General features: G+C 36.3%; 1 protein-coding gene across 2 annotated transcripts in view; it reads right to left on the minus strand.

The window, feature by feature from the left end:
• LOC145690854 (interleukin-1 receptor-associated kinase 4-like) overlaps positions 1 to 24937 on the minus strand; it is a 119300-nt gene that overhangs the window by 27308 nt on the left and 67055 nt on the right. For both annotated transcript variants that reach the window (XM_081766221.1, XM_081766220.1), the window contains exons 7-8: positions 5238 to 5393; positions 3380 to 3442 (exon numbers count right to left, since the gene is read on the minus strand). In XM_081766221.1, coding sequence (XP_081622347.1) covers positions 3380 to 3442; positions 5238 to 5393 — 219 coding nt within the window. The remainder of the gene's footprint in view (positions 1 to 3379; positions 3443 to 5237; positions 5394 to 24937) is intronic.

Here is a 24937-nt window from a genome sequence, read left to right on the forward strand (position 1 = left end):
AACTTGGGATGAGCGTAGCATGTGGTATCTAATTGAAAAGTGAACTACTACAGTCGAATACAGGAATGAAATTGTAGCGGAAAAAAGATTATCGGCTTAGATGGCTTTCTTGAGTATCTATCGTGGCGCATTATGTTTGATCGGTTTGTATGAAATATGAATCCTTCGATTATTGTGACAATATTGGCACAAGACACAATTATTGTGTGATCCGACGACAGATCATTGCAAGTTCCGAACTCGCGAATCAACATTGTCACAATAATCGAAGGATTCATATTTCATACAAACCGATCAAACATAATGCGCCACGATAGATACTCAAGAAAGCCATCTAAGCCGATAATCTTTTTTCCGCTACAATTTCATTCCTGTATTCGACTGTAGTAGTTCACTTTTCAATTAGATACCACATGCTACGCTCATCCCAAGTTGCTATTGCTTACGAAGGTGGACAAAGAAAGTTGATTGAAAAATATAAAAAGTGGTGAAAAATATACTGGTTTACGCACAGTACGTAATAATTGCGTTCTAATCTATCAGATTTTATTATTATGTTATGGTCTATATCAGTAAGTATGTCATTAACAAAAGGTAGCTATATATATATATATATAAACTCCACATTGTTTTCGACCAAAAGCGCAAGAAAGAAAGAAGAAAAAAACAACAAAAAAACAAACGAAAGCAGTTCTTCTAGACCGAAACAGTTATCTTCGGCACTATATGAGCAAATTCAAAGTAATGTCATAAATAATAATGTAATAATATAGAACTTAAATATCAAATTTCACTGTTCATTTTCTTGGCTTGTACATATGTTTAACATACATGTGTTTTCGTACAAATCCAGACTTTCAACATACTAGTATCAGTGTCCTAGATTTTCGTAAATAACTATAAAGATGATCTTAAATCTTCAAAATAAGTGCAGATAATGACCAATAAAGTTCATAATTGACATTTTGAGAACATATTGGCCCTAATTGATATATCACATGACTACCTTTCCATTTCAAAAAATATCACATATTTAAAAATGGCGGATTTCACGATGGCGGCGGAGGTTCGTGATCTACTCTGCCCATTCTTCTTTTGCCAATATAAGAAGCTACCACCGTTTGCATTGCCTATCTTTCACTATTTTTACAATTCAACAGTTTATTTTATGTATTTCAATAACATAACATAGCCTTCCCCACCAACTTTGACTCCCTCCCCCCTCCGTTTCTTATGGCACTCAGCCTCTATAACTTTGCACATACACATATTTTCACATCCTCTATCAGGCGCACTGTCTCATCCCGCAACTCGATTAATCCATTTGGACCCTTTACTTGTCAGCGACCTGGTAAACTATGAATTCGACACTAATATCGGTCATTTTGTACTATTTTTACATGTCCCGGTAAACGCTCCTTGAGACCCCCTGGTTAGAATTTTGACAAAAACGCTTCGCCTTTCTCTGGGGCCTGAACCAAGGTATCCGGACCAAAATTTGGTAACTCTCAGTCAACTTGTCTGGTCCCAGGCCCGTCCCGGTAAACTCTTCCCCCTGAGACCCCCTGGTTCGAAATTAAAAACGCTTTCGTCTTGATTTGGGGCCTGGGCCAAGGTATCGGTGACCAAATTTTGGTAACTCTCGGTCCACTCGTCTGGTCCCTGGGCCGCACATAGACAGACAAACATACGAACATTCTTTATTTTATTTATTAGAAGATTAAATTACTTATGTAGATAATAATGAGTAACTGCCATACAAGTGGTTGAAGCACGACCTATAACAGTGTTTGTTTTAAAATACTTTTTATTTTTGGTAAATTGGCCACTTTTCAATTAAATCTATGATGACCAAAATAGACATGTTTTATTGTATTACAATGAACAGTTTTCACGCCGCACAGTGCTTCTAATATCCAAAATCTTTCTTTAGAATGTTGATGTCTAATTTCATTTTTCTTTTTGAAAATTACTGAAAACGAAAACAAAATGGCAGACAATGAAAATTAATTTGATTTCAATACAAACTGGTATTGGTGGATTTCCGGGATCGCTGTTTCCGAATTTCATATCATTTTGAAAATAAAATGCCAGATCCAATATGGAGGCCTTAAAATGAAGATAATTCATTTTTTTTTTTTTTTAATCGGTATTCACGGGTTTTCCAGGTCACTAACTTTGAATTTTAGATAAATTAATGGCAAAATAGTTTTTTTTTTTTTACTTCATCTTTGAATATTTTTATTGATTTCACAACAAACGAAAAGAAAGCTTGCAGTGCATGTGCAAAGTTAAATTTACGCACAGTCGTACAAAAACATGGATAAAACATAATGAAGCAAGTGAAATCAGCTACATTTTGTTTATATAAATGAAGAATGAAAGTCGGAAAAAGCTGAGAGTGAGACCTCGTGCGACTTCTCAGTCCTGCGTATTTTACTGTTTGCGATTTCAACTGAGAAGGATGAAAAACAATATTGTCAATGCACCAATAATTTAATAGCAATCAAATTTTGCTGCATTTTATTTAGTCCCCCCCCCCTTTCTTTCAGTTCTTGTCTGCATTAAAAAAAAAAAAATCCTACAAACAGAAGGGAGTGGAGCGAGATTAAAATCTGCTTTTAATTGTACTGTGACTGATATCTGACGTGACTAGTTTGATGCTCGGATTGAAACAGATTTCGATAGCCAGGCATGTGCATTGGGCTCTCAAAAACGGTTGTTTCTGACGATAAAGGTAAGCAACTTGACTGTTTGTCTTAAAATAGGGGGGCGCGGTGGCTCAGTGGTAGAGCGTTCACCTCCGGTGCTTGCGGTCCCTGGTTCGATTCCAGCTCGCGCCGTGTGGACTTTGTGATGGACAAACACCGTGCTCGTGGGTTTTCTCGGGGTTCTCCCGTTTCCTCCCACTTTCTTCATTCCACCATTTCATTCATTTCTCATAATCATCGTCTCCTTTAGCATAACCGGCATAACCGTGGGACGTAAAACTCAAAGATTTCATTTCATTTTTTAAGGTCTTAAAAAAGGTCTCCAAATCCAAACTTTAGTTTATGGGGGGAGGGAGGAGTTTTGGTCACGTTTCAGGATTACTGTGCGCCGACAGGGCACCGTGGTGCGTGGAAGATTTTCAATTTGAGCAGCAGATGATATATGTCAGTAATGATAGAACAATGATGAGTGATAATTACATTTAAATATTGAAGTACCTCACTTCACATGCTGCGGACACTAAAGGGTATATAGCAGAAGAAAAGAATTGTAAATCTGAGGCGGAGAAACACAGAAAAAACCTTTAAAATTCACTGTTTGCACAAAAATAATAATAAAAAAATAATTAAACATACAAATTTATTTTAAAGAGAAAATAAGCTCGTACCAAATCAAGACCCTCTCTGTTGTCGTCATAAGGAGGAAGACCAGTCAGCAATTCCAATAATACCTGAAAAATAAAAGGAAACCACACATAATGAATCTGTTGAAATACTTCAACATTTTGACTTAGTCACCATTTACGTTTCTTTCCTCAAAACAATTTAAAAGTTTAATCTGCAAAAGACGTAGCAGTGACACGTGCATACAGCGTAAAAATAAGTTTCGTTTGTATGACGTGATATTTTTTCAATACAGAAAGCGGAAGTGGTAGTGAATTTTGTTTCATACCTAATATTTAGCAAACTGCAAGGTAGCGAAAGATTTAGGCTTCTCGATCCAATTAGACATGCACTGTTATAATTAAAAATTGGACAATTATAAAAAGAAAATAATTGTATTTTAGGAATGGACAAGAACTAAATAATGAACTGAATACGCCTAAAGGTTTTCTTAAGACAAACAAAAATATATCTCCAAATATATCAGTGTTGTGCAGATAACTTTCACTAATATCAATTGTATATTTTTCTAAAAAATAATCTTCTAGGTTTTTTTTTTTCTTTTCCAGTGTGGGGCGTGTAAGGACCATGACAAAAGCATGTCCATATCATGACAAAAGCACATGTCAACACAACACGTGTTATTGATTGTAAACAGAGTAGCAGACGAGAATCCGACACGGAAGACACCGAGGAATCCCGAAAGAAGACGGACCTCACGAAAGGACCCGAAGAGGGCAGATAAAAGCCCAACCACCGAGGGACCTGGTATTAGTCGACCAACTAATCGCGTAACCATTACCTTCCTATGTCGCTGTGGACTAGGAGCACACCTCTTCCTTTACCCTATGTCGCACTGGACTAGGGATCCCATCTTCAACTGAAACCTTGCGAGGCTGCCTTGAGCTGAGATGGTTATCCTAACCTCACCTACCCAGCAAATCAATATTCCTTCACTTGGTCATTGAGGAGGAGACACTAAATCAGAAACATTTTGTATTTTATTTATTCTATTTTGTAATAATATTTGATAAAGGGAAAAAGTCGCCCGGACCATCATTTTACCTATAAAATCATTGCGATATAAAGAAGGTCTGGTAAACCTCTCAGACGGACACATGAATAGAGTAAACATGTAAAGAAGGTCTGGTAAACCTCTTTCAGACGGACACATGGATAAACATATAAAGGTCTGGTAAACCTCTCTCAGACGGACACATGGATAGATTAAACATATAAAGGTCTGGTAAACCTCTCTCAGACGGAAACATGGATAGAGTAAACATATAAACAAGGTCTGGTAAACCTCTCTCAGACGGACACATGGATAGAGAAACATATAAAGAAGGTCTGGTAAACCTCTCTCAGACGGACACATGGATAGAGTAAACATATAAAGAAGGTCTGGTAAACCTCTCAGACGGACACATGGATAGAGTAAACTTATAAAGGTCTGGTAAAACTTTTTCAGACGGACACATGGATAGAGTAAACATAAAGAAGGTCTGGTGAACTTCTCTTAGACGTACACATGGATAAACTTATAACGGTCTGGTAAACTCTCTCAGACGGACACGTGGATAGAATAAACATATAAAGAAGGTCTGGTAAACCTCTCAGACGAACACATGGATAAACATATAAAGGAAGTTTGGTAAACCAAATTCTTTAGTAACAAGAGGGCTGTTGGAAAAGTTTCTGAAAACTTGGAATAAAGGGATGTTTTTGAAATACAACGTGCGAGAATTCAGCAATTATGACTTCAATCTCATTTGTCAAACTGTTACAAAGTGAAGAAGCTACGGCCTTGACAGATATAACAATATATAAAAGCAATAAATGCAAAGAAAACCAAATACTTACAACACCAAAACTGAAGGTATCCATCTTTGGGGATACATCTCCACGCCAAGCCTCTGGTGGCATGTAGGCAGATGTCCCCACCACAGTAGATGTCAATATGCCACTTTGACTTCGCTGATTGCCTGTGCCCAGTCGCACTAATCCAAAATCTCCGAGCTGAAACAAAGAAAAAGTATATCGATTAAGGTAATTTATTCCTACATAGATCATCGTATTAGAAGTTCTAGCGCAACGATTTCTTCCTCTTAAAATCTGACAGCTTACAACAACAACAACAATAATAATAATAATAATAATAATAATAATAATAATAATAATAATAATAATAATAATAATAATAATAATAATAATAATAATAATTTACGTTATTAGCATATAACATCAGTGCATTAGTGATAAACAGTTCAAAGTATTGGCCAAATAGTGGGCTTGGAGGCATTACTTTCTGAATCACCCACGTACAAGTATACACTCATCAAGCTCTTCATTATCAAAAGAAGAGATATTAAATCTCTTGTAACAATGTACAAAGGCATAACAAACAAAAATCGCTTTTGGTTTGCTAGTAATCAGTTAGTCTTGAACAACACGAAAACACAATATATACTTTTCCACTCATCACATGCTAAAAATACTAAGAAATCCACAATAAATTTAAAGGACCTATCTATACAGCTAGTCAACGACATAAGATTTTAAAGCATTATAATAGATGAGCACTTCAGATGCAATAGCCATATAGAAGCAACTATACATAAACTGAATTTGAGGCTCTATGCTTTAAGAGTGCTAAAAGACACACTAACTTTAACACGTTGACCGCCTTTCTCATCTGTGCGCCACGGGCAACAATCCGCCACTAATACATTGTTTTCGCCTTTGTTTTAACCCCATAAATGTATAATTTTCTTTGTGGATGGTTCTGCATACACGCGGCGTGGATGTTAAATTTTGACTTCTACGCCATATGTATGTAATAGCATACACACCTACAGAGCGAATGTGAAAAAGTGCAATATATATTTCCGTACCTTAGGTCACTAAGGGCGGGTGTCCATTTTTGGCGTTTTTAAGATTTTTACGCATTGTTATTAAGTAAAGAATGACCTATCAGTGTATCTAGCTTTCGCGGCAGTAGTACTACTGGATTCAGAGTTATTGGGGATGTACAAAAGCGGATGTCCACTTGATGTTGGGGTTCTAAAGGCGTAAGTGGACTCTCACCTCGTTATTGAAATGCTATGAAGATTTATATGGACATCCGCCCTTCAAGTTTCAGCAAAATGCAAGTGGCGATCAATGTTTCGATTGTTGTTTCACTTGCCGACAACAAGTGACATGTACAATGTACTGTATGCGGCAACCTTTGTGAGCGTTTTTTTTTTTTTTCATTTTTTAGCCACATAAGAATATAGTTCTGCTGATTTTTTTTTTTTTTTTTTTTTTTTAAAGGAAATGTAACAAGCAAGAAGTGGAATTTTTCCTTGCTCTGCTATAAAGGAAAAGTAATGGATAGGTCTCGTAAAATTTTGGATCTTGTATAAACAAGGCCGAACACCGTGAATCTGACCATGTGCAACAGAAAGCAGAAGCTGAAACTCTCACCACAGATTCAGAATGTGAAACAGAAAAAAATGATTGAAGACTTTTTTAGGAAGTGACTCTTCAAGGGATCCAACTTACATATGTACCAAATACCTGCAGTTCCTCAGATTCAGGTTAGTTGTTACTTTTGCCTTTTTTCTTCATTGTTAATGTAATTTATTTCATTAACTAAACTGATTAACACTGTCCCTCAATGTATTCTTATAATAATTATTCCTTTAAGACTTTCTTTAAAATTTCAAGCATCTCGAATTTGTAATCTGGAAACCATTTTCACTGTTGTTTATACAACCACACGGAGATTATTATGAATACAGCTATTTCAAGTTAATTCCTTAATGGCCGCAAGTACGTAGAACTGTCATGTAAAGGAACTTTGATATACATTGTCTAGTTGACTACATAACTAATAGCCGAAAATAATTAGTTTTACCTTATTGAACATGTATTGAGTGAATTAAAAGTAACGATTAACATTTACAAAATTTAGTAAAACTAATTATGTATCGGACTCAGTACTTTAGTACTGAGTACTTTAGTAAATTTTTGTACCGGATTACTTTCAATTTACTATAACTAATTATGTATCGGATTACTTTACTCAACGTACTTTAATTATTTGCAATAAGATAAATTTTGATTGCAAATTATTAATTATTTATTAATTTAATTGGAACATAATAATGAATGTAAAACCTACCAATTGAAATTATTAAGTGTAAATTAAGAAACAATCAATGCAGTAAAATTTCATTTTTTTTTAAACAATAGATAGTGTCGAAGTATACTATTTTTTTTTTTTTTTTTTTTAAATTTATCTTATAAATTCAGATGACCATGTCCCTAATGTTAACATTCCAACTACTTCTAAGGAAAGTACAACCACGAAGCTGGTGAAGAATACATTGGAAGAGGAGGTAAGATCGAAAAATTTAGGTCCTGCCTGTAACTGCGGGAAGAGATGTAAGGAGGTAATAAACCACGAGTCTCGACTAACTATAGATCAGAAATTTTGGGATAAGACGTTTGATTGGAATCAGAAAGACAGCTTTATAGTGTCAACAGTGAAGGCGAAAAATATTGAACGATATTGACCGAGAAATAATCTGCAAGAAGGAAGAAGAAAACAAAATTACGTGTACACGTTGCCAGTGAGTGTCTGAAACGGTGTCAGTTTGTAAAACGATGTATTTAAACATACTGAGCATTACTGAAAAGAAAGTGAGAGTGATCATGGAAAAGAAAGCATTGTCCAGAAGTCCTATTATTCCAGCTGATAGAAGACAGAACCATTCTCCAACAAACAAGATAGCACCTCATATGAGGGAAAAAGTAATTGACCATATTAATTTATTTCCTTGCTATGAAAGTCATTACTCCCAAGCAAGATCAAATCGAAAATATCTAAGCCCTGATCTTAACGTTAATCACATGTATAGGTTGTTTGTTGATACATGTAAAAGTGAAGGAATTCCAGAGCAAAAAATAGCCAAATTGAGTTACTACCAGCATATATTTAATACAGAATTTAATTTGTTCTCCAAGAAACTGTATAAGGATACTTGTGATGATAGCGACAAATTCAAAAGAGATGTTAGTGATTCAAAAACTGATGATGAAAAGGTATCACTTAAGACTCAATGGGACGAACATTTAACTGAAGCAGAGAACAGGTATATATATATATATATATATATATATATATATATATATATATATATATATATATATATATATATATATATACACACACACACACACACACACACACACACACACACACACACACACACACACACACACACACACACACACACACACCCACCCCTGTTTGTCTACCCTACAAAAGGCGTATGCGAGCTGGGCCATAGGAAAACCGAGTATGCATTCATATCTAATTTAGTATTGATGCTACTTTCCTGATACGTTTCCAAAAGTTGCGTCGAAGACAGAGCTACATTCCCAGAGGCATTAGAATGCAATATCTCGACCTTGACTGGACGCGTAGAAGTGAGTACCCAAACCAACTGGGCATTTGCAAAACGAGTAATTTTAACAAACGAAGACACTAACAAACAAACAAGAATATTGTGTGTAAAATGTGTATAATGCGAGTTTAGTGAGTAAATGTGAGTAGTGCGATTAGAGCAACTGCTTTAAACACTAGTTAACTTTGTAGCAAATGAAACATATGGATTAATGCTGTTGACTTTCTTGGGTCCTCAAATTTCCTTTCCACCAATTATTTCATAATCATTCACTCTCATTAATCACACGTCTATTATAAGCTATAGAGTATAACCATGGGGTGTAAAACTAGAAATTTCATTTGATTTCGAATGGAATAGCGCATTGATTCAATCCCCGGAGAAGCTAGTTTGTGGTGGACAACATCGTTTCCATGGGTTCTCTCGGAGTACTCCCATTTCCTTCCACATTCTCATTCCACTAATTCCTCCATCGTCACTCACTTGCCTTAATCATCGACTCCCTTAACGTAACGACATAATCGTGGGACGTTAACTGTAAGATTTCATTTCATTTTGAAACGGAATGGCGAGACTAAAGTAGGGTTATATCTGTTTGTTTGTTCGATGAAGGTTAGTGTTTCTTTTCAGCACCAAGGCTGTATGAGACAGAGACTTATATGTTAAGGTGGAATCCGAACCACTATAATAGTTTAGATTTTATTAATACTTCCATCAGACCATGTGACCAAAGAGGCACGTGCTCGCTACAAGACCAGCGGGAGAACAATATTATATGACTACAAGAAACACGAAACAAGATACATTATTCATACCAGGTGGGATACCCGCGTTCGATTCCCGGTGGGAGTTCATGCGGTTAGTATCCCATGTTAGTCAGTAGGTCTCGTCTCATATAGCCTCGCTGCTGAAAGGGACGTTAACTCAATTATTCGTACCATCGAATTTAATATTTTTGTTATAACGTCGAAAATGAGGTATTAAATGGCAAGAATATTGGAAAACAAGATAGAAGATAAAACGAAAAAGGCAGTAAGTTTAAAATTGACAAGGAAGGGATTTTAAAAGGTTAAGACGTTATCAAGTTACTTGCATTAACACTTAGCAACAACACACAAATATACTATTAAACTATTGAATTAGTATACTATTAGTTCGTTACTATAACTATTATACTATTGAACGTCGTAATCTTGTATCACTTAAAATTTATGATTCTCTGAAATATTATATTACATTTGTCTAACCGAATCAACAATATCTATTTTATTATTTTAGGCGTAGTAACTATGAAACAAACCATAGCTTATGCTAATATGCAATGTTTTCAATTTTAATGCGAATGGTTAGCAATAACTGTGCCTTCACTTTTTTGATAACTTTTTTTTTATGTTTGTCTTCACATATTTACAATACTTTTACATAATTTTTTACTTCTCCATACAATTGCTCCCAAAGGATTCGACTAAAAATTTAATGAGAGAATAGCGAGACCATTGGAATCCAAAATTAGTCACCAACAAAACTTGATCCGTGGCTTCTGCATGTGCAGCATTGTTTTCTCGATTTTCTGTCTTACCGGCATGCTTCAAAGACTCACTGCCTTTACGAAGTATTGCGAAACTCAAATGCTACACAGTGCTTCATATAGGCATTATATAACTACCCATGAGAATTTGTAGTTGACTTTCTCAACTTCAGGTAACAAAACGTAAATGCAACATTCTATTCAATATTATTATTATTATTATTATTATTATTATTATTATTATTATTAATAATAATAATAATAATAATAATAATAATGTGTAACTCTGTTACTGCTCGACTACTGACATTTGCGCAAGCCACTTGATATGCATACACTTTCAGTTGAGTTGATTTTGAGTTTCACATCCCTTTCAGCAGCGAGGCTATATGAGACGGGACATACTGATTAAGGTGGAATCCAAAAAACGTGAGCTCCCGCCGGGAATCGAACACGGGTGTCCCACTCCAAAGGCGCGCACGATAACCGCTTAGCCACGAAGCTCATAGACATCTGCTTTAGGTGCAGTTTTCATTTCTCTATTGCAGAAAAAAAAAAAAAAAAAACAATTCGGTATATTATTGTCGCACTGTACTTGTATATACATAAATGCACTACCTCAGTCTCTTGAATCATTACAGGATCAAGTTAATGTAAATTTAGCAGACAAAATTATATTTTTCAATATAATCCTCCCGGTCCGACATTACATACTTCAATATCAGCACCACAACTAGAGAAAGAAGATCAGAAGTCTAACTTGAACGTCGTAGAATCTCCACACAAGCTGAAAACTACTGTTTAAAACGATTTTTCTTCCCTGGCTAATTAAACGGCAGAGCCCTATTTAATAGTTGCACAAACCAGTTTGCATAACCAAAATAGAAAGGGGAATTAAGGGAATAAGCGATTAAACAAAAAAACTATTAGAACGGGGTGAAGTATAGAGGAAAACGGGACACCACAAAACCTCCAACAAAATCCACAACAGAAGATTAAATACTGGACTTCGCAAAATGCAGAAAGCGTAGGTATTGTGCTTCTGCCTATTTTAAACGTCCAAAAAGCGAGTCGGGCCGTCCCTTGTTCAGGAGTCAAAGATCAAGCAATTCTAATAACAGAACAAAGCCCATAAATAATCACTAAATTTCACAGACGAACACTGCTAGTGAACACCGGATCTACCATTTCCATCTGGCCTTTCGAATATTTACTTCCTGATGTTCAATTAATACTACATAAAACGGAGGTTAAAGGGATATGAAATAAAATTAACTTGAAATATGTAGCAATGGTATCATTCAGCGTTGGGAAACGACGTTCTCTCATTCCTTTTGTATGAGAAGGAAATCATGTATTCCAATTATTTTTGGTTTAGACTCGCTTAAAAGCTTATATGTTACAATCGATTTAACAAAGAATCTTATCTCTCTATTTAAAAATCATAAGAAGTCAACATTACCAGAAAACAGGAAAACATTTTATCACAACACACGACTCATACTTAGACAAAGACAAAAAGCTTTGTTTTTTATATCGACAAACACATTAAGTTAGTTCCACTTTTTCAAACATTTACTGCGGTAATAGCAAAAGACAGATTGATGATTTTGCATCTTTCTTCGTATCGTTTCTCCATGGCTTACTTGACAAATACAAACTATTGAGCAAAGGTTAGACGTAAACAACTGACTAGTAATTTCAAATCTAAATAGTTATCCTGTAACTTTAAAGAAAAATACACCATTGATGGATCTTGTAGCATGCCAGGATTAATCTTTTGCAACAATGGAAGCGAGCTCTATAGAAGAAAATAAAAATTGTACAGGAAAAGAGGTTCAAAATTCTTTGAAGTATAGATAAAAACTTTTCAAAATTGATGTTTTTGATATTAATCCTAATTTAGACCAGTCGCAGAAACAGGCCATTCACGAGTTATTATAAAAATATAAAATGCTTTTATACACTCCGGACGGCATTGGACATTATAAGGGCTACAATCACAAAACAAGAATCCCTAAGTCGGCAGTGTTCCAGAACAGATCTCCCTGTTTCAATGAATGTTCGAGATCAGGCAGATCAACAAATTCAAGAACTCAATAATGCTAGAATTATACGACACACAGACGATAATAGCTTCGCTTCGCCACAGATTATTGCCAAGAAATCAAATAGGAACGCATTTAGAATTGTTTTGAATTTACAGCAGTGCAAAACATACATTAAGTACCTGTGGGTGCCATTCCAGTCAACTGAGTATGTGTTAAACACTTTGAAAGGCAAAAAATACATAATGACTTTAGATATCTCCTCGAGCTAGCACCAAATCTTGCTCCATCCGAGAAGCCGCTGATACATGACCTTCGAGGTCAATCACACAAGAAAATCTTACAAAATTCTCATATGCGTGATGGATCATAAAACTACCATGCAAGCTCTCTTAATTGGAACTAGGATGATTTTACATTGATAAACGAATAAGATCTTTTGTTGATGATATCTTGCTGGGAGTCATACTTTTCAACAATAGCTATAGAAATTTTATTTTTAAATTTAAGAAATTTTTGTGCTTCACCTAAGACAAATTAATTTAACTCAGAGCTTAATGTTCTCGCATATTTAATATCAGACAATTCTATTAAAATCTCAGCAATAATAGCCAAAAATACAGAATTCAAGATTCCACCAAAAGAAAATTTTGCAAAGTTTTACGGGCTTATGTTCCTTCTTACTGGCACATATCAAGGATTTTGCCATGGAAATAGAACCGTCTTAACAGATGTTTCTAGAGCAATATTTGTATTTTTCAAATAATCTTCTGGATTCTGTTTCTGTTGTGAGGGCTGTAAGGTTCCGTACGTCAGGTGTAAGCAAGTACTAGAAAGCGTGCTTCATTAACGAACACATGTTTTCTGTTCACAACATAATCACCAACAGACGGTGGAAGGAGGATACCAGAAAGACGCGAAGTTGGTTCCGAGGGAAATCGAATGCGGCCAACACTCTCCTCACGAACTTCCCCTTCAGAGGACAGCCATAAAAGAAGACCTCAAGTGGACAGAAGAATAAGTTCCAGTGCTGATCGCTAACCTTCCTAAACTATTTCTGAGATCCTTTTGTGTTACGGAGATTTCTTTAAATCCAACTTCTGTTGCCGTAATAGGCAAAAGAGTATTTCTATAACTACCTACTCCGGAGGCTGCAATAAGCAAAGAGATACAACTATACTATCTCCTGAAACTGCGATGAGTAAGAAAGATATCATTTAAATTACCACCCTAGGCCGCTGTGGGATAGAAGATTTTACCTTTTAATCTTAAGCTACTTATAACCATCGACTTCGGTAGAGGCAAAAGCATTGCAGCTAAGCCGCATAGTGTTGCTACTGTCGTTATCTGAGAATAAGCTAGCAACTATTTATTTCAAACTAATTTACGGCTTTAAACTTTTTTCAGAGGAATATTGAAACATGTGTCGCATGGATGTTGCTCTGAATAGATTCGAGTGCACCGAAATATATTCACTGAACCCTCAGATATTTACAAGCTCGACTATCACTCTGTAAACTTGATTCGTGTTGTAAAATTATACATTAGGACTAATTGTGATGACCCACAATGTTCAACTTCGGTAGGGGTTGAGGAAAAGGATGATATTTCTTGTTTGTCGTCTGCAGCGAATCCGTTCTCCACATATGACCGAGATATCAGAATCTTCTCGTCCATCAACTAGTAAAGAACTCTCCAGTAGTGAACAGTTATCATCATTGCCAGAAAATCGCTAGACGTTTAGCGTCATTCACCAAAAGAACTGTGTAGACTGCGATACCATATAAGAGGTAAATTGAAAGAAAAAGTGACTTCAGCAAACGAAGTAGCAAAGTCCGGACCTGACTCCGCTCGACTTTTTCTTTTTGGGATATGTCAAAGACCTGTTTTACCAAGACTGTCCTACTACATGGGAGGATATAATGGAGAGGATTCGTAAAGGCTGTCACGAACTAAGTGCAAACTAAGTGTTAAAAGAAGTCAACAATGTCCCGGTACACATTCGCATATGCATCGCACGTGCTGGACGATGCTTTGAACCTTTATTGTAAGTAATTTTGGTCCAAGTACGATATATTGGTAAGAATGTTCGGAATTTGCTGTTCACCTTATTTATTTATCCTCAGTTTGTTTATTTGTACTATTCCTGAAAAATGATTCGTGCAGTGAATTCCGAAAAGTGATTTCAATTAAAATGTAGTCTATACAAAAGTTAATGAGAACTTTAAGAAGATCGACAGAGTGGCAGAAGTTTCATAAGTCTGAAACTTTAGATTTCTTTTGATCTTTTATTGCTTTCACTTTACATCCAAATTTCTTTCATAAGTAGTTTTCTTATAATCAAAGAGTGTTTCTCTGTTTTAAATGGTTTCAACCCCGTAATTTAAACTACATACTGTCTTGTAATTTTGTTTTCGTTGATACTTGCACGAAATTTGTCGCAACGTTTGATACTAAATGCTGTAAAGAGTTTCCGCAGCAGAATATTTGACAGAAAATGAGTTATTTGGTGTTGTCTTGGAGTCATTGCCAAGTAAAACTGTTGTTCTGTAATTACAATTCAACAACAAATAATACAGATGCCAACAGAAATAAGACAGATTTCTTTGTCAACTTTACTTCCAAAGAAATCGAAAAAGAAAACTTCACATTTGAAATTTTGGAGATGACGGACCGTATAGGTAATCCGCTACGTCATTGAATATGAAATCACCATTTCATTCTTCCCATACAATTTACTCATTCCATTTTTCGTTTAAAGTGTCTATGTGCATCAAGAGCCGAGGGAAATGCCTCGGACGTATGATCAGATAGTAACAATTCCACAAAAAAGAACAGACAATGCTAAACTGTATAATTTATCGAAAAGCGTTAACTGTAAAAGTTGTTTCTTTTTCAATAGCATTTCCAAAGAAATCGAAATTGATACTTTACATTTGAAACTTTCTAGTTGATCCCCGTAGAGGTATTCCCCCTACGCCACTAGACATAGATGCAACATCATTTGATTCTTCACATACGATTTGGTCATTCAGTTTTTTTGAAGTGTCTACGTTCACTACGAACAGAGAAAAATGCCTTTGCCGGGTGGACTGATAGTAGCAATTCAACTTCAAATAACAGACGTAGATCCCAAACCGCAAAATTTAACGATAAGTGTTTTCCGTTAAAGTTGTTTCTATTTCAATAATACTTCCAAAGAAATCGAAATTGATACCATTTTCCATTTGAAATTTTGGAGTTGACCACTGTGGATGTATCCCCGCTACGCCAATTGATATAGAAGCATCACCATTGATTCTTCACGTACGATTTTGTCATTCGGTTTTTTGTTGTTGTTTGAAGTGTCTGTGTGCACTATGAACAAAGGAAAATGCCTGAGATGGCAATTGGTCTGAAGTGGTAATTCAACAACAAATCACTTAAGTAGATACCAAACCGTGGAATATGACGTAAAGTGTTTCCCGTAAAAGTTGTTTCTTTATCAGTAATACTTCCAAAGAAGTCGAAATTGATACCAGTTTCCATTAAAAATTTTGGAGTTGATCCCTTTGATGCATTCCCGCTACGCCATTGGATATGGGAGTATCACCATTTTATTCTTCAGATACGATTTAGTCATTCATTTTCTGTTTGAAGTCTCTGCGTACACTACGAACAGAAAAATGAGTTTACCGGGTGGTCTGATAGTAGCAATACAACAAATAACAGACGTAAATCCGAAACCGTAGAATTTAACGAAGAGTGTTTCCCGTAAAAGTTAATTCTTTTTCAATATTACTTCTAAAAAATCGAAATTGATACAATTTTCCATTAAAAAATTTTGAGTTGACCCCCGTTGGTGTATTCCCGCTACGCCACTGGATATGGAAGTATCATCATTTGATTCTTCATGTACCATTTGGTCATTCATTTTTTGTTTCCAGCGTCTACGTGCACTAGAAGCTGAGAAAAATGTCTAAGGCTGGTGGTCTGATACACCCTCTCTCCCTCCCTACATTGCACCGTCAAACTAAAATGATAAAAGTCATCCCAGGTCCAAACTTCATCCATGTTGAAAATTTGAATGAGGTCGGTTTGGTGGTTCCAAAGTTATGAAGTTTTACTAGTATATACCCGCTTCGCTGGGTGAAATGAAAATTTAAATGCACAATTCCATATCTCACGTGTTCTGTACCCGTGAAATATGCTGTTTTCGTTTTTAATGGCATCGAATTAAATGGCATCGGAAAGATTATTGATCACCTCGGCGACCCCGAATATCACGTATTCGACGCTAATATTAATCATTTTCGATCATTTTATCTCCCCGTCTCCCAAGCTACGGGGCTGAGTTTGGTTTCATACGGGATCGGAAGCGTCATTCTTCATCTCAGCGACCCTAAAAACTACGGATCAGACACCAGTATCGGATAATTTTGAACATTTTTATATATATATCTCCCCCCCTCTTCTTTCATGTTGTGCGGCACGGCATTGGATGTGTCACCGGTCATCTGAGTGACCCAGGAAACTATAGATTCGACACTATATGGGTTATTTTTTATTTCCCTCTCCCCCTCTCAGAAGACGCGCGGCTGAATTTGGAATTAACACCATAAGAAGTGTCATTGTTCATCTCGGCGATATCAGAAACTATAGATTCAACTCTAATTTCGAATCATTATATCCCCCTCCCCCATGTTGCGGCCCATGTCATCGGAAGTGTCACCGTCCATCTGAGCGACCCCAAAAATGTGGATTCAGCACTAATATCTGTCATTTTCGATCATTTTTAAACCTTTTACTCCCCCTCAACCAAGTTGAAGGTTTGAATCTGAATTTAAACGGGATCGAAAGAATCACTGTTCATCTAAGCCACCCAGAAAACTATAAATTCTACTGATAGTGGACATATTCGACCATTTTTAATATATCTATTTCTCCCTCTCCTTCAACTTGTGGAGCTGATTTTGGATTTAAACCGGATCGGAAATGTCTCTGTTCATCATAATGATCCCGAAAACTATGGATTAGACACTAATATTGGTCATTTTCAATCATTATTATATATAGCTCCTCCTCCCCTTATCCGTGCTGCGGCACACGGCATCAAAATTGTCACGGTTAATCTCAGCAAGTCCTAAAACTATGGATTCGACACTAATATTAGCCATTTCCGATCATTTTTAATGTTTATTCCCCTCCCCTACGTTGCAACTTCCCCCTCTCCAACTATCAGGGCTGAACTTGGATTGTTACAGCATCAGAAGTAACACTGTTTTTCTCATCGATCCCGCAAACTATGGATTCAACACTAATATTGGTCATTTTGATCATTTTTAAATTTCTCCTCCTTCCACTCCCCTACGTTGCATCGTCAAAGTGAGTAGCCTAAAGTAATCCCTGCCCGAAAACTCATGTATGTTGAAAATTTGATTGAGATCGGTCGGATGGTTCAAGAGTGATAAAGTCACAAAGGTAGTCGTTTTTATTTTTTTACATATGTCTCTCCCTCCCTCTCCCCTATGGTGGCTCGTCATAGTGAAACGATAAAAAACACCCAAGGTCCGACCCTCATACCTGTTGAAAATTTGATCGAGATTGGTTGGGTGGTTCAAAAGTTATTAGTTTTTATTCATATGTTCCCCTCTCTTCCCCCTTCCCTAGGATCTACCGTTAAAGTGAAATTACAGAAATGTTTCCAGATCCGAACCTTATGCATGTTGAAAATTTGATTGAGATTGGTCGGGTGGTTCAAGAGTGATGAAGTTACAAAGACAGTCATTTTTATTTTTTTTACATATATCTCCCCTCCCCCTCCCCTATGGTGGCTCGTCATAGTGAAACGATAAAAAACACCCAAGGTCCGACCCTCATACATGTTGAAAATTTGATCGAGATCGGTTGGGTGGTTCAAAAGTTATTAGTTTTATTAGTTTTTATTCATACGTTCCCCTCCCTTCCCCCTTCCCTAGGATCTACCGTTAAAGTGAAATTACAAAAATGTTTCCAGATACGAACCTCATGCATGTTGAAAATTTGATTGAGATCGATCGGGTGGTTCAAGAGTGATGAAGTCACAAAAACAGTCATTTTTATTTTTTTTTACATATATCTCCCCCTCTCCCTCCCCTATGCTGTCTCGTCATAGTGAAACGATAAAAAGCACCCAAGGCCCGACCCTCATACATGTTGAAAATTTGATCGAGATTGGTTGTGTGGTTCAAAAGTTTAGTTTTATTAGTTTTTGATCATGTGCCTCTCCCCACCCCCTTCCTTAGGATCTACCGTTAAAGTGAAATTACAAAAATATTTCCTGATTCGAATTTCATGTATGTTGAAACTTTGAATGAGATCGGTCGCATAGTTCAAGATTTATTAAGTTACAAAAATAGTCACTTTCAGTCTTATATAAATTGATTTTTTTATACCTCCCCTTCCTTCTCTCGCCATACGTTGCTCAGTCAATTTTAAATTATAGAAACAATCCCAGGCCTAACCCTCATCTATGTTGAAAATTTGATGAAGATCGGTTGAGTGGTTCGGGAGTTATTAAGTTTTATTTATTTTTTATAACCACTCCCCCTCACCCCTCACTTTTACCATCCAAGTGAATAGCCTAAAACCAGCCCGGCCTTGAACCTCATCCGTGTTACAAATTTGGTCGAGATCGTTCAGGCGGTTCAGCAGATTTAAAGTCACAAACACAGTGATTTTCAATTTTATATATATAGATATATTTTTATATACACACGTCTCCCTCCCCTCTCCCTCTCCTCAGCTCCAGTAAAAAAAGCATTTTAGGCATAGGGTTATTTTTACGTAATATTCATATCCCAGTCCTTACTCTGAATAATTCCTCTGCTATAGCTGCTATTTTTCTTTAACGTTTCAACAAATACTTGATTGGCAACAATGGTGAACGCAGCCGCTGGGAGTTTGAATTGCTCTAGTTCCTGCTTGGAATACACACGTAGATGGCACTGCGTCGGAATACACACCGATCGAGAAACGAAATTTTTCAGTCTGAACACACACTTTACACACACAAACCGGCTGTATCCGTATAAACGAGCGGAGTCAAAAGAACTCGCGGGGGGACCCCTATAAGGGTCCTGAACGCGCTAAAAGTAAAAAACATTTTGAGCAACCACTAAAAAATGCTCGCTTTGCAAAAGTTGCTCAGAGTGCTGCTCTGTAGACCGATCGACCTACAAAGATTGGCGGGTTCACCAACGCACACACACACACACACACACACACACACACACACACACACACACACACACACACACACACACACACACACACACACACACACACACACACACACACACAAAAAAAAAAAGGCAAAATAAGAAGCAGACTGCCTGAGTCACATGAGATTGTGGTTATGGTTGATCTACAAAAATGTTTAACTACCCCTAACCTGAGTAATGCACAATCATTTTATCTGTGAAAACTTTGGACATTAAATCTTACTATTGTAGATGTAATAACTCAGGAAAACCATTGCATGATTTGGGATGAGTCAACTGCAGGTCGTGGAGGGAACGAGATTGCATCGTGCATTGTAAAATGGGCCCAGTGTTTGCCAAATTGATTGAAATTCATTACTGTCTGGTCTGATAACTGCGCATCACAAAATAGAAACATGATGCTTATTTTATTATACTTTTGGTTGCTACATATTCACCCAACTTTGGAAACAATTAATCACAAATATTTGTTACGTGGGAACACTCACATGAAACCAGACTCTGTACATGCAGTCATTGAAAGAAAGAAGAAAACCTTACCCACTATGTCTGTCATAGTTACACATGACTGGGCCCAACTGATATCATGTGGGAAAAAGAAGCCATACAATGTTACAGAGATGAACCTTCAAGATTTTCAAGACTTTTACATTTTTAGCAAAATCAGGCTCGTCTCCCGTCATTTCTAGAAAGAAGAACAGTAATGGAGAACAAGTTCTGCTGTCAAAAATTGTACATTTACAAGTTTCAAATGACACTTTCGGTATCATGAAATACACAACAAGCTTCCAAAAAGATTCTAAAGAAGTTGACTTCAGAAGATACCCAAGAAGACCTTTGACTTTACCAGAAAATATACCCCCCCCCCATGCAGGGAAACCTTAACACCTATCAGTACCTCCAAACACAATGACCTTATGAAGATGCTCCAGTGGATCCCGCACAGCTTTCACAGTTTCTTCAAACTCCTTCCCCATTCAGGAGAAACTGCGGAATTCCCAGAAAGTGTCAGCGATGAAACAGCTAATGACGTGTCGTAATAGGTAACAATCTTAGATTTAATTCATAATTCATTACTTAACACTAACGTAGCAGTGTTCATGCAGAAACAAACTCTAAGAAAAGAGTAGAATGTTGTAATCCATTTTTGTATTGTTTTTCATGTTGTAATCCATTTTTGCATTGTTTTTCATGTTGTAATCCATTTTTGTATTGTTTTTCATGTTGTAATCCATTTTTGTATTGTTTTTCATGTTGTAATCCATTTTTGTATTGTGTTTCATGCTGTAATCCATTTTTGTATTGTGTTTCATGCTGTAATCCATTTTGTACTGTTTTTCATGTTGTAATCCACTTTTGTATTGTTTTTCATGTTGTAATCCACTTTTGTATTATTTTCAAAGTAGTTACAATGCATGATATTGGACACCCGCCGAATGAAATGAAAGAAAACTAAAGACTGATGTCCATTAATTGTAATAATAATACTAAAACTGGCATTGTTATTAATTCAGACCAACATAAAGGTGCTTTTAATATCACTTCAAATAAATAGGTATTCATAATATAATGCGTAAAACATTGCACCTTCAAGAGAAATGTAAAATTAATAAAAAGTTCACACCTTGATTTCGTTTATTGCTTCTCCTGAAAAACTTGATTTTGTGACAACCGCCCTTAGTGAAATAAGGTACGGATTTGTGTGTATGGAAAACCATACACAAGGCGCTACATGAAGGAGCCGTGTGTATGGAAATCAATACACGTGGCAGCTGACGTGTTAAAATACTTAATACAAATCTACTACGGATATGGCATTTTATTTTGGATTAACACAGCTGAAAGAAATTTTTTATTAACCAGGAAACAGGCTGCCTGCACCATTGCAAGTTTACATTATACAAGTTCCAAATCGTACTTTAAAAAGTTAATAATATTAACAGTTCCATATGTTTACATATAGGAAGCAGCTGTTTTCAGTCTAACGTAAAATGAAGATGAGGTGAAAATCATCATTACAACACTAGAGATCAAAACAAAAAGTCTTACTTTTACTAGATAATCACTGGTACAAAAGGACCCCAGACATATGGCAAATAAAATATTCATTATATAAAAACGGAGAAAATTTGGAATAAATTTAAACAAAGCTTAAAAACGTACATAATAGAGAAAAAACTTAATAGCGTAAAGGAATATTTAGAAATATCTTAGTAACAATGTAAAATATTTTCCCTATATTTTCAATCACTTCTGTAAATCATATAGGGCCTTATGCAGAGTCGTTCTTACGCGTCATTAGTGCCATAGTAAAGAGTTCGACTAACATGTTTCCTGAAGTAGTCAGGCCTTTAGTATGATGCTAATTATACGTCAAAACAACTCTGCATTAGGTATATTGTTTTATATACGAGAAATGTTTTATCGTACATAGAAATGAGAGTGGCTACCTTTGTGACTTAATAACTCTTGAACCACCAGAGGATCTCGATTAAATTTTCAACATAGACGAGGTTCGGGCCTGGGACGTTTTTTATCATTTCACTTTGACGGTGCAACGTAGGGAAGGGCCAGGGGGGAAGATATTTAAAAATGATCGATATTAGTGTCGAATTCATAATTTTGGGGGTCGCTGAGATGAACAGTGACACTTCCCATGCCATGTAAATCCAAATTCAGCTCCGCAACTTGCGGGAGAGGGATATATATACATATATAGAAATGGTCGAAAATGACTGATATTAGTGCAGAATCCATAATTTGGGGTCGCTAAGACGAGCAGTAACACTTTCGATGCCGTTAAATCCAAATTCAAACTTTATGTCCGAAATGAAAGGTATTCTCCTCGTGCGAAGGACGGGTATTCTGCTTATATATATATAAAATCTTACACAAATACTATGTACATGTGAAATGAACCCTCCGAAACATGATGTATTGGTTAGATGGAGTAAAAAAAATGAAATAAAATATGGCATTAGTAAGAGGACAGCACATAGTATGGTTAATAAAGTATAACTCAAAATGATTATTAACCCTTCATCTTTAATTTCTGCCTAACTAAAATAATGTCCGACGTCGATACACCTATCAGTCAATAGAGGAGATCGAAATGAACAAAATGGCATATTTGGGAGTAATTTTTCCATGCGTTGGTTTCCAGAAAACCGAAAAAAAAGGTTTCTTACGGCACTAAAAGGCTTGTTGGCCTTTCGTTGTCAACAATAACTGATGAATTTTATTCTGCTACAACAGACTACTTATTTATGTCTCGTATACGTAAAAACAAACAGTGTTAACTAGTAGATTGCATTTATTGTTTCTTTTTCTAACGGTCACTTAACTAAACCCCTTCTTCTTCCTTTCCTTTCGTCTTTTCTTTCTTTCTTTTCGTAGGTATTCCTTTTCTTTTCTTCTTTCAGGAGAAGGAAAATCTTTTTTAAGTTTTACGTTCCGCGGTTATGCCGCCTAGGCTAATGGAGACGGCGATGATGAGAAATGAATAAAATGGTGAAATGAAGGAAGTGGGAGGAAACGAGAGAACCCCGAGAAAACCCACGCACATGCTGTTTGTCCACCACAAAGCTTATTTGGTGCGAGCTGAGATCGAACCAAGGACCCCATGCACCAAAGGTGAACGCTCTACTAGTGAGCCACCGCGGCCCGTTCTTTCTGGAGAGGGATAAAGAAGAGATCGGTAGGAAGAAAGAAAAAAAAAAAACATGAAAGGAGTGCGGAACAAAGGAAACGGCCTGAGATGCCAGTTCTTCTTCCTCCCCCTTGCATTGTGGGGGAAAGGGGGCTGAAAAAAGAAGAAATGACGGTAGGAAAGAGAGAGAGGACGAAACAGACTTAAGGAGGTAGAAGAATTTTAAAGAGAGAAATAAAAGAGATGAAACGAAAAAAAGGGGTGTTTTCTTCACGGCACGGGTTCGTACTGCTAACCGCCCATTTTCCATTTGTGACTGAAAGATTAGCATAGTAGCAACTGATTTTTCCGTAGCGTTTTTCTATTGTCCACCAAATGTTACCTGCCATTATCAATATACCAATTACTACAGAATTTCTTTCTTGCTACAATATAGCATAATGTTCCTCAAAATTTGTATATTTGCGTCATCTATAAATAAATTTACGAGTTAGTGATATGTCGTGTTTCCACTGAAAAACACTTTTCGTAACGGCTAGAGAAAATAAACTGTCCGAAAATTGATATTTTTATGTAAAAAATACTGATGGTTGTCCTCAACTCAACCTATATCAAACAGTTGAAATACCACATTGTCCACTGAAAAATTCTTTATAATCTCTATAAAGATAAACTATACGAACATTTCAAATCTAAAAAAGTTTTTTTTTTTAAAGTCTGCGGCGTGAGGTCCTTGGTTTGATCCCAGCTCGCACCACGTCGGCTTTGAGGTGGACACACACTATGTACGTGTGTTTTCCCGTTTCCTTCAACTTTCTTCATTCCATCATTTCATTAATTTCTCATTATCTTCGTCTCCTTTATTCCACACGGCATAAAACTCAAAGGTTTCATTATTTTTTTTATTAGGTATTCTTAATTAGCACGCTCTGCTGTACAAAGGAACCATACAGTAGATTTTACGCCCCCCCCCCGTATACCACCATAAATTTAAAAAATTCAGACAGAAATGGAACAAATCAAATCGAGCTCACGCGAACTGAAGATAGCAATCGACCATCTAATGATGCTACAGTCCCCAACAGACACCAACAGTTTCAGATTTCGTCAAATTTCATATTGATATTCCACTGATTTCACTGAGTACTGCTCAATTTCCCCTTGCACGCGCGGCCACTGGACATCATTCGTGAAATGTAGGGTCTGTTGCGAGTAACTCTAGTGCTTCATCAAGCACCTTACAAGCAAGGAAATGAGGTCCGAGTTTACGAAAATTCAGTAGCCACCTTAATTTTTCTTTTAGTTTCTTTAACGTCTCGCAGTTATGCTGCGAAACTAAAGGATACAGCGATAATGATAATGAATGAAATGGTAGAATGGACAAAGTGGGAGGAAACTAAAAAAAAAAAAAAAAAAAAAACAACCGCGCACACGGTACTTATTTACCACAAAACCCACTTGGCGCAAGCTGGAATCGAACCAAAGATCCCACATACCAGAGCACTTGTAGCACTGAGCCAAAGGGCTTTTCTGTTCTATTGTTTTTTAGCTTCAATTTTTTTTAATTCTTAATTTTTAAATGTAAGTATTTTTTAAAACACTTCTTATGTATTATAATGATTTTAATTCTAATCCATTTTT

This window comes from Thermobia domestica, chromosome 7 (genome assembly GCF_964235325.1).
Source record: "Thermobia domestica chromosome 7, izTheDome1.hap1.1, whole genome shotgun sequence".
Lineage (NCBI taxonomy): Eukaryota > Metazoa > Arthropoda > Insecta > Zygentoma > Lepismatidae > Thermobia > Thermobia domestica.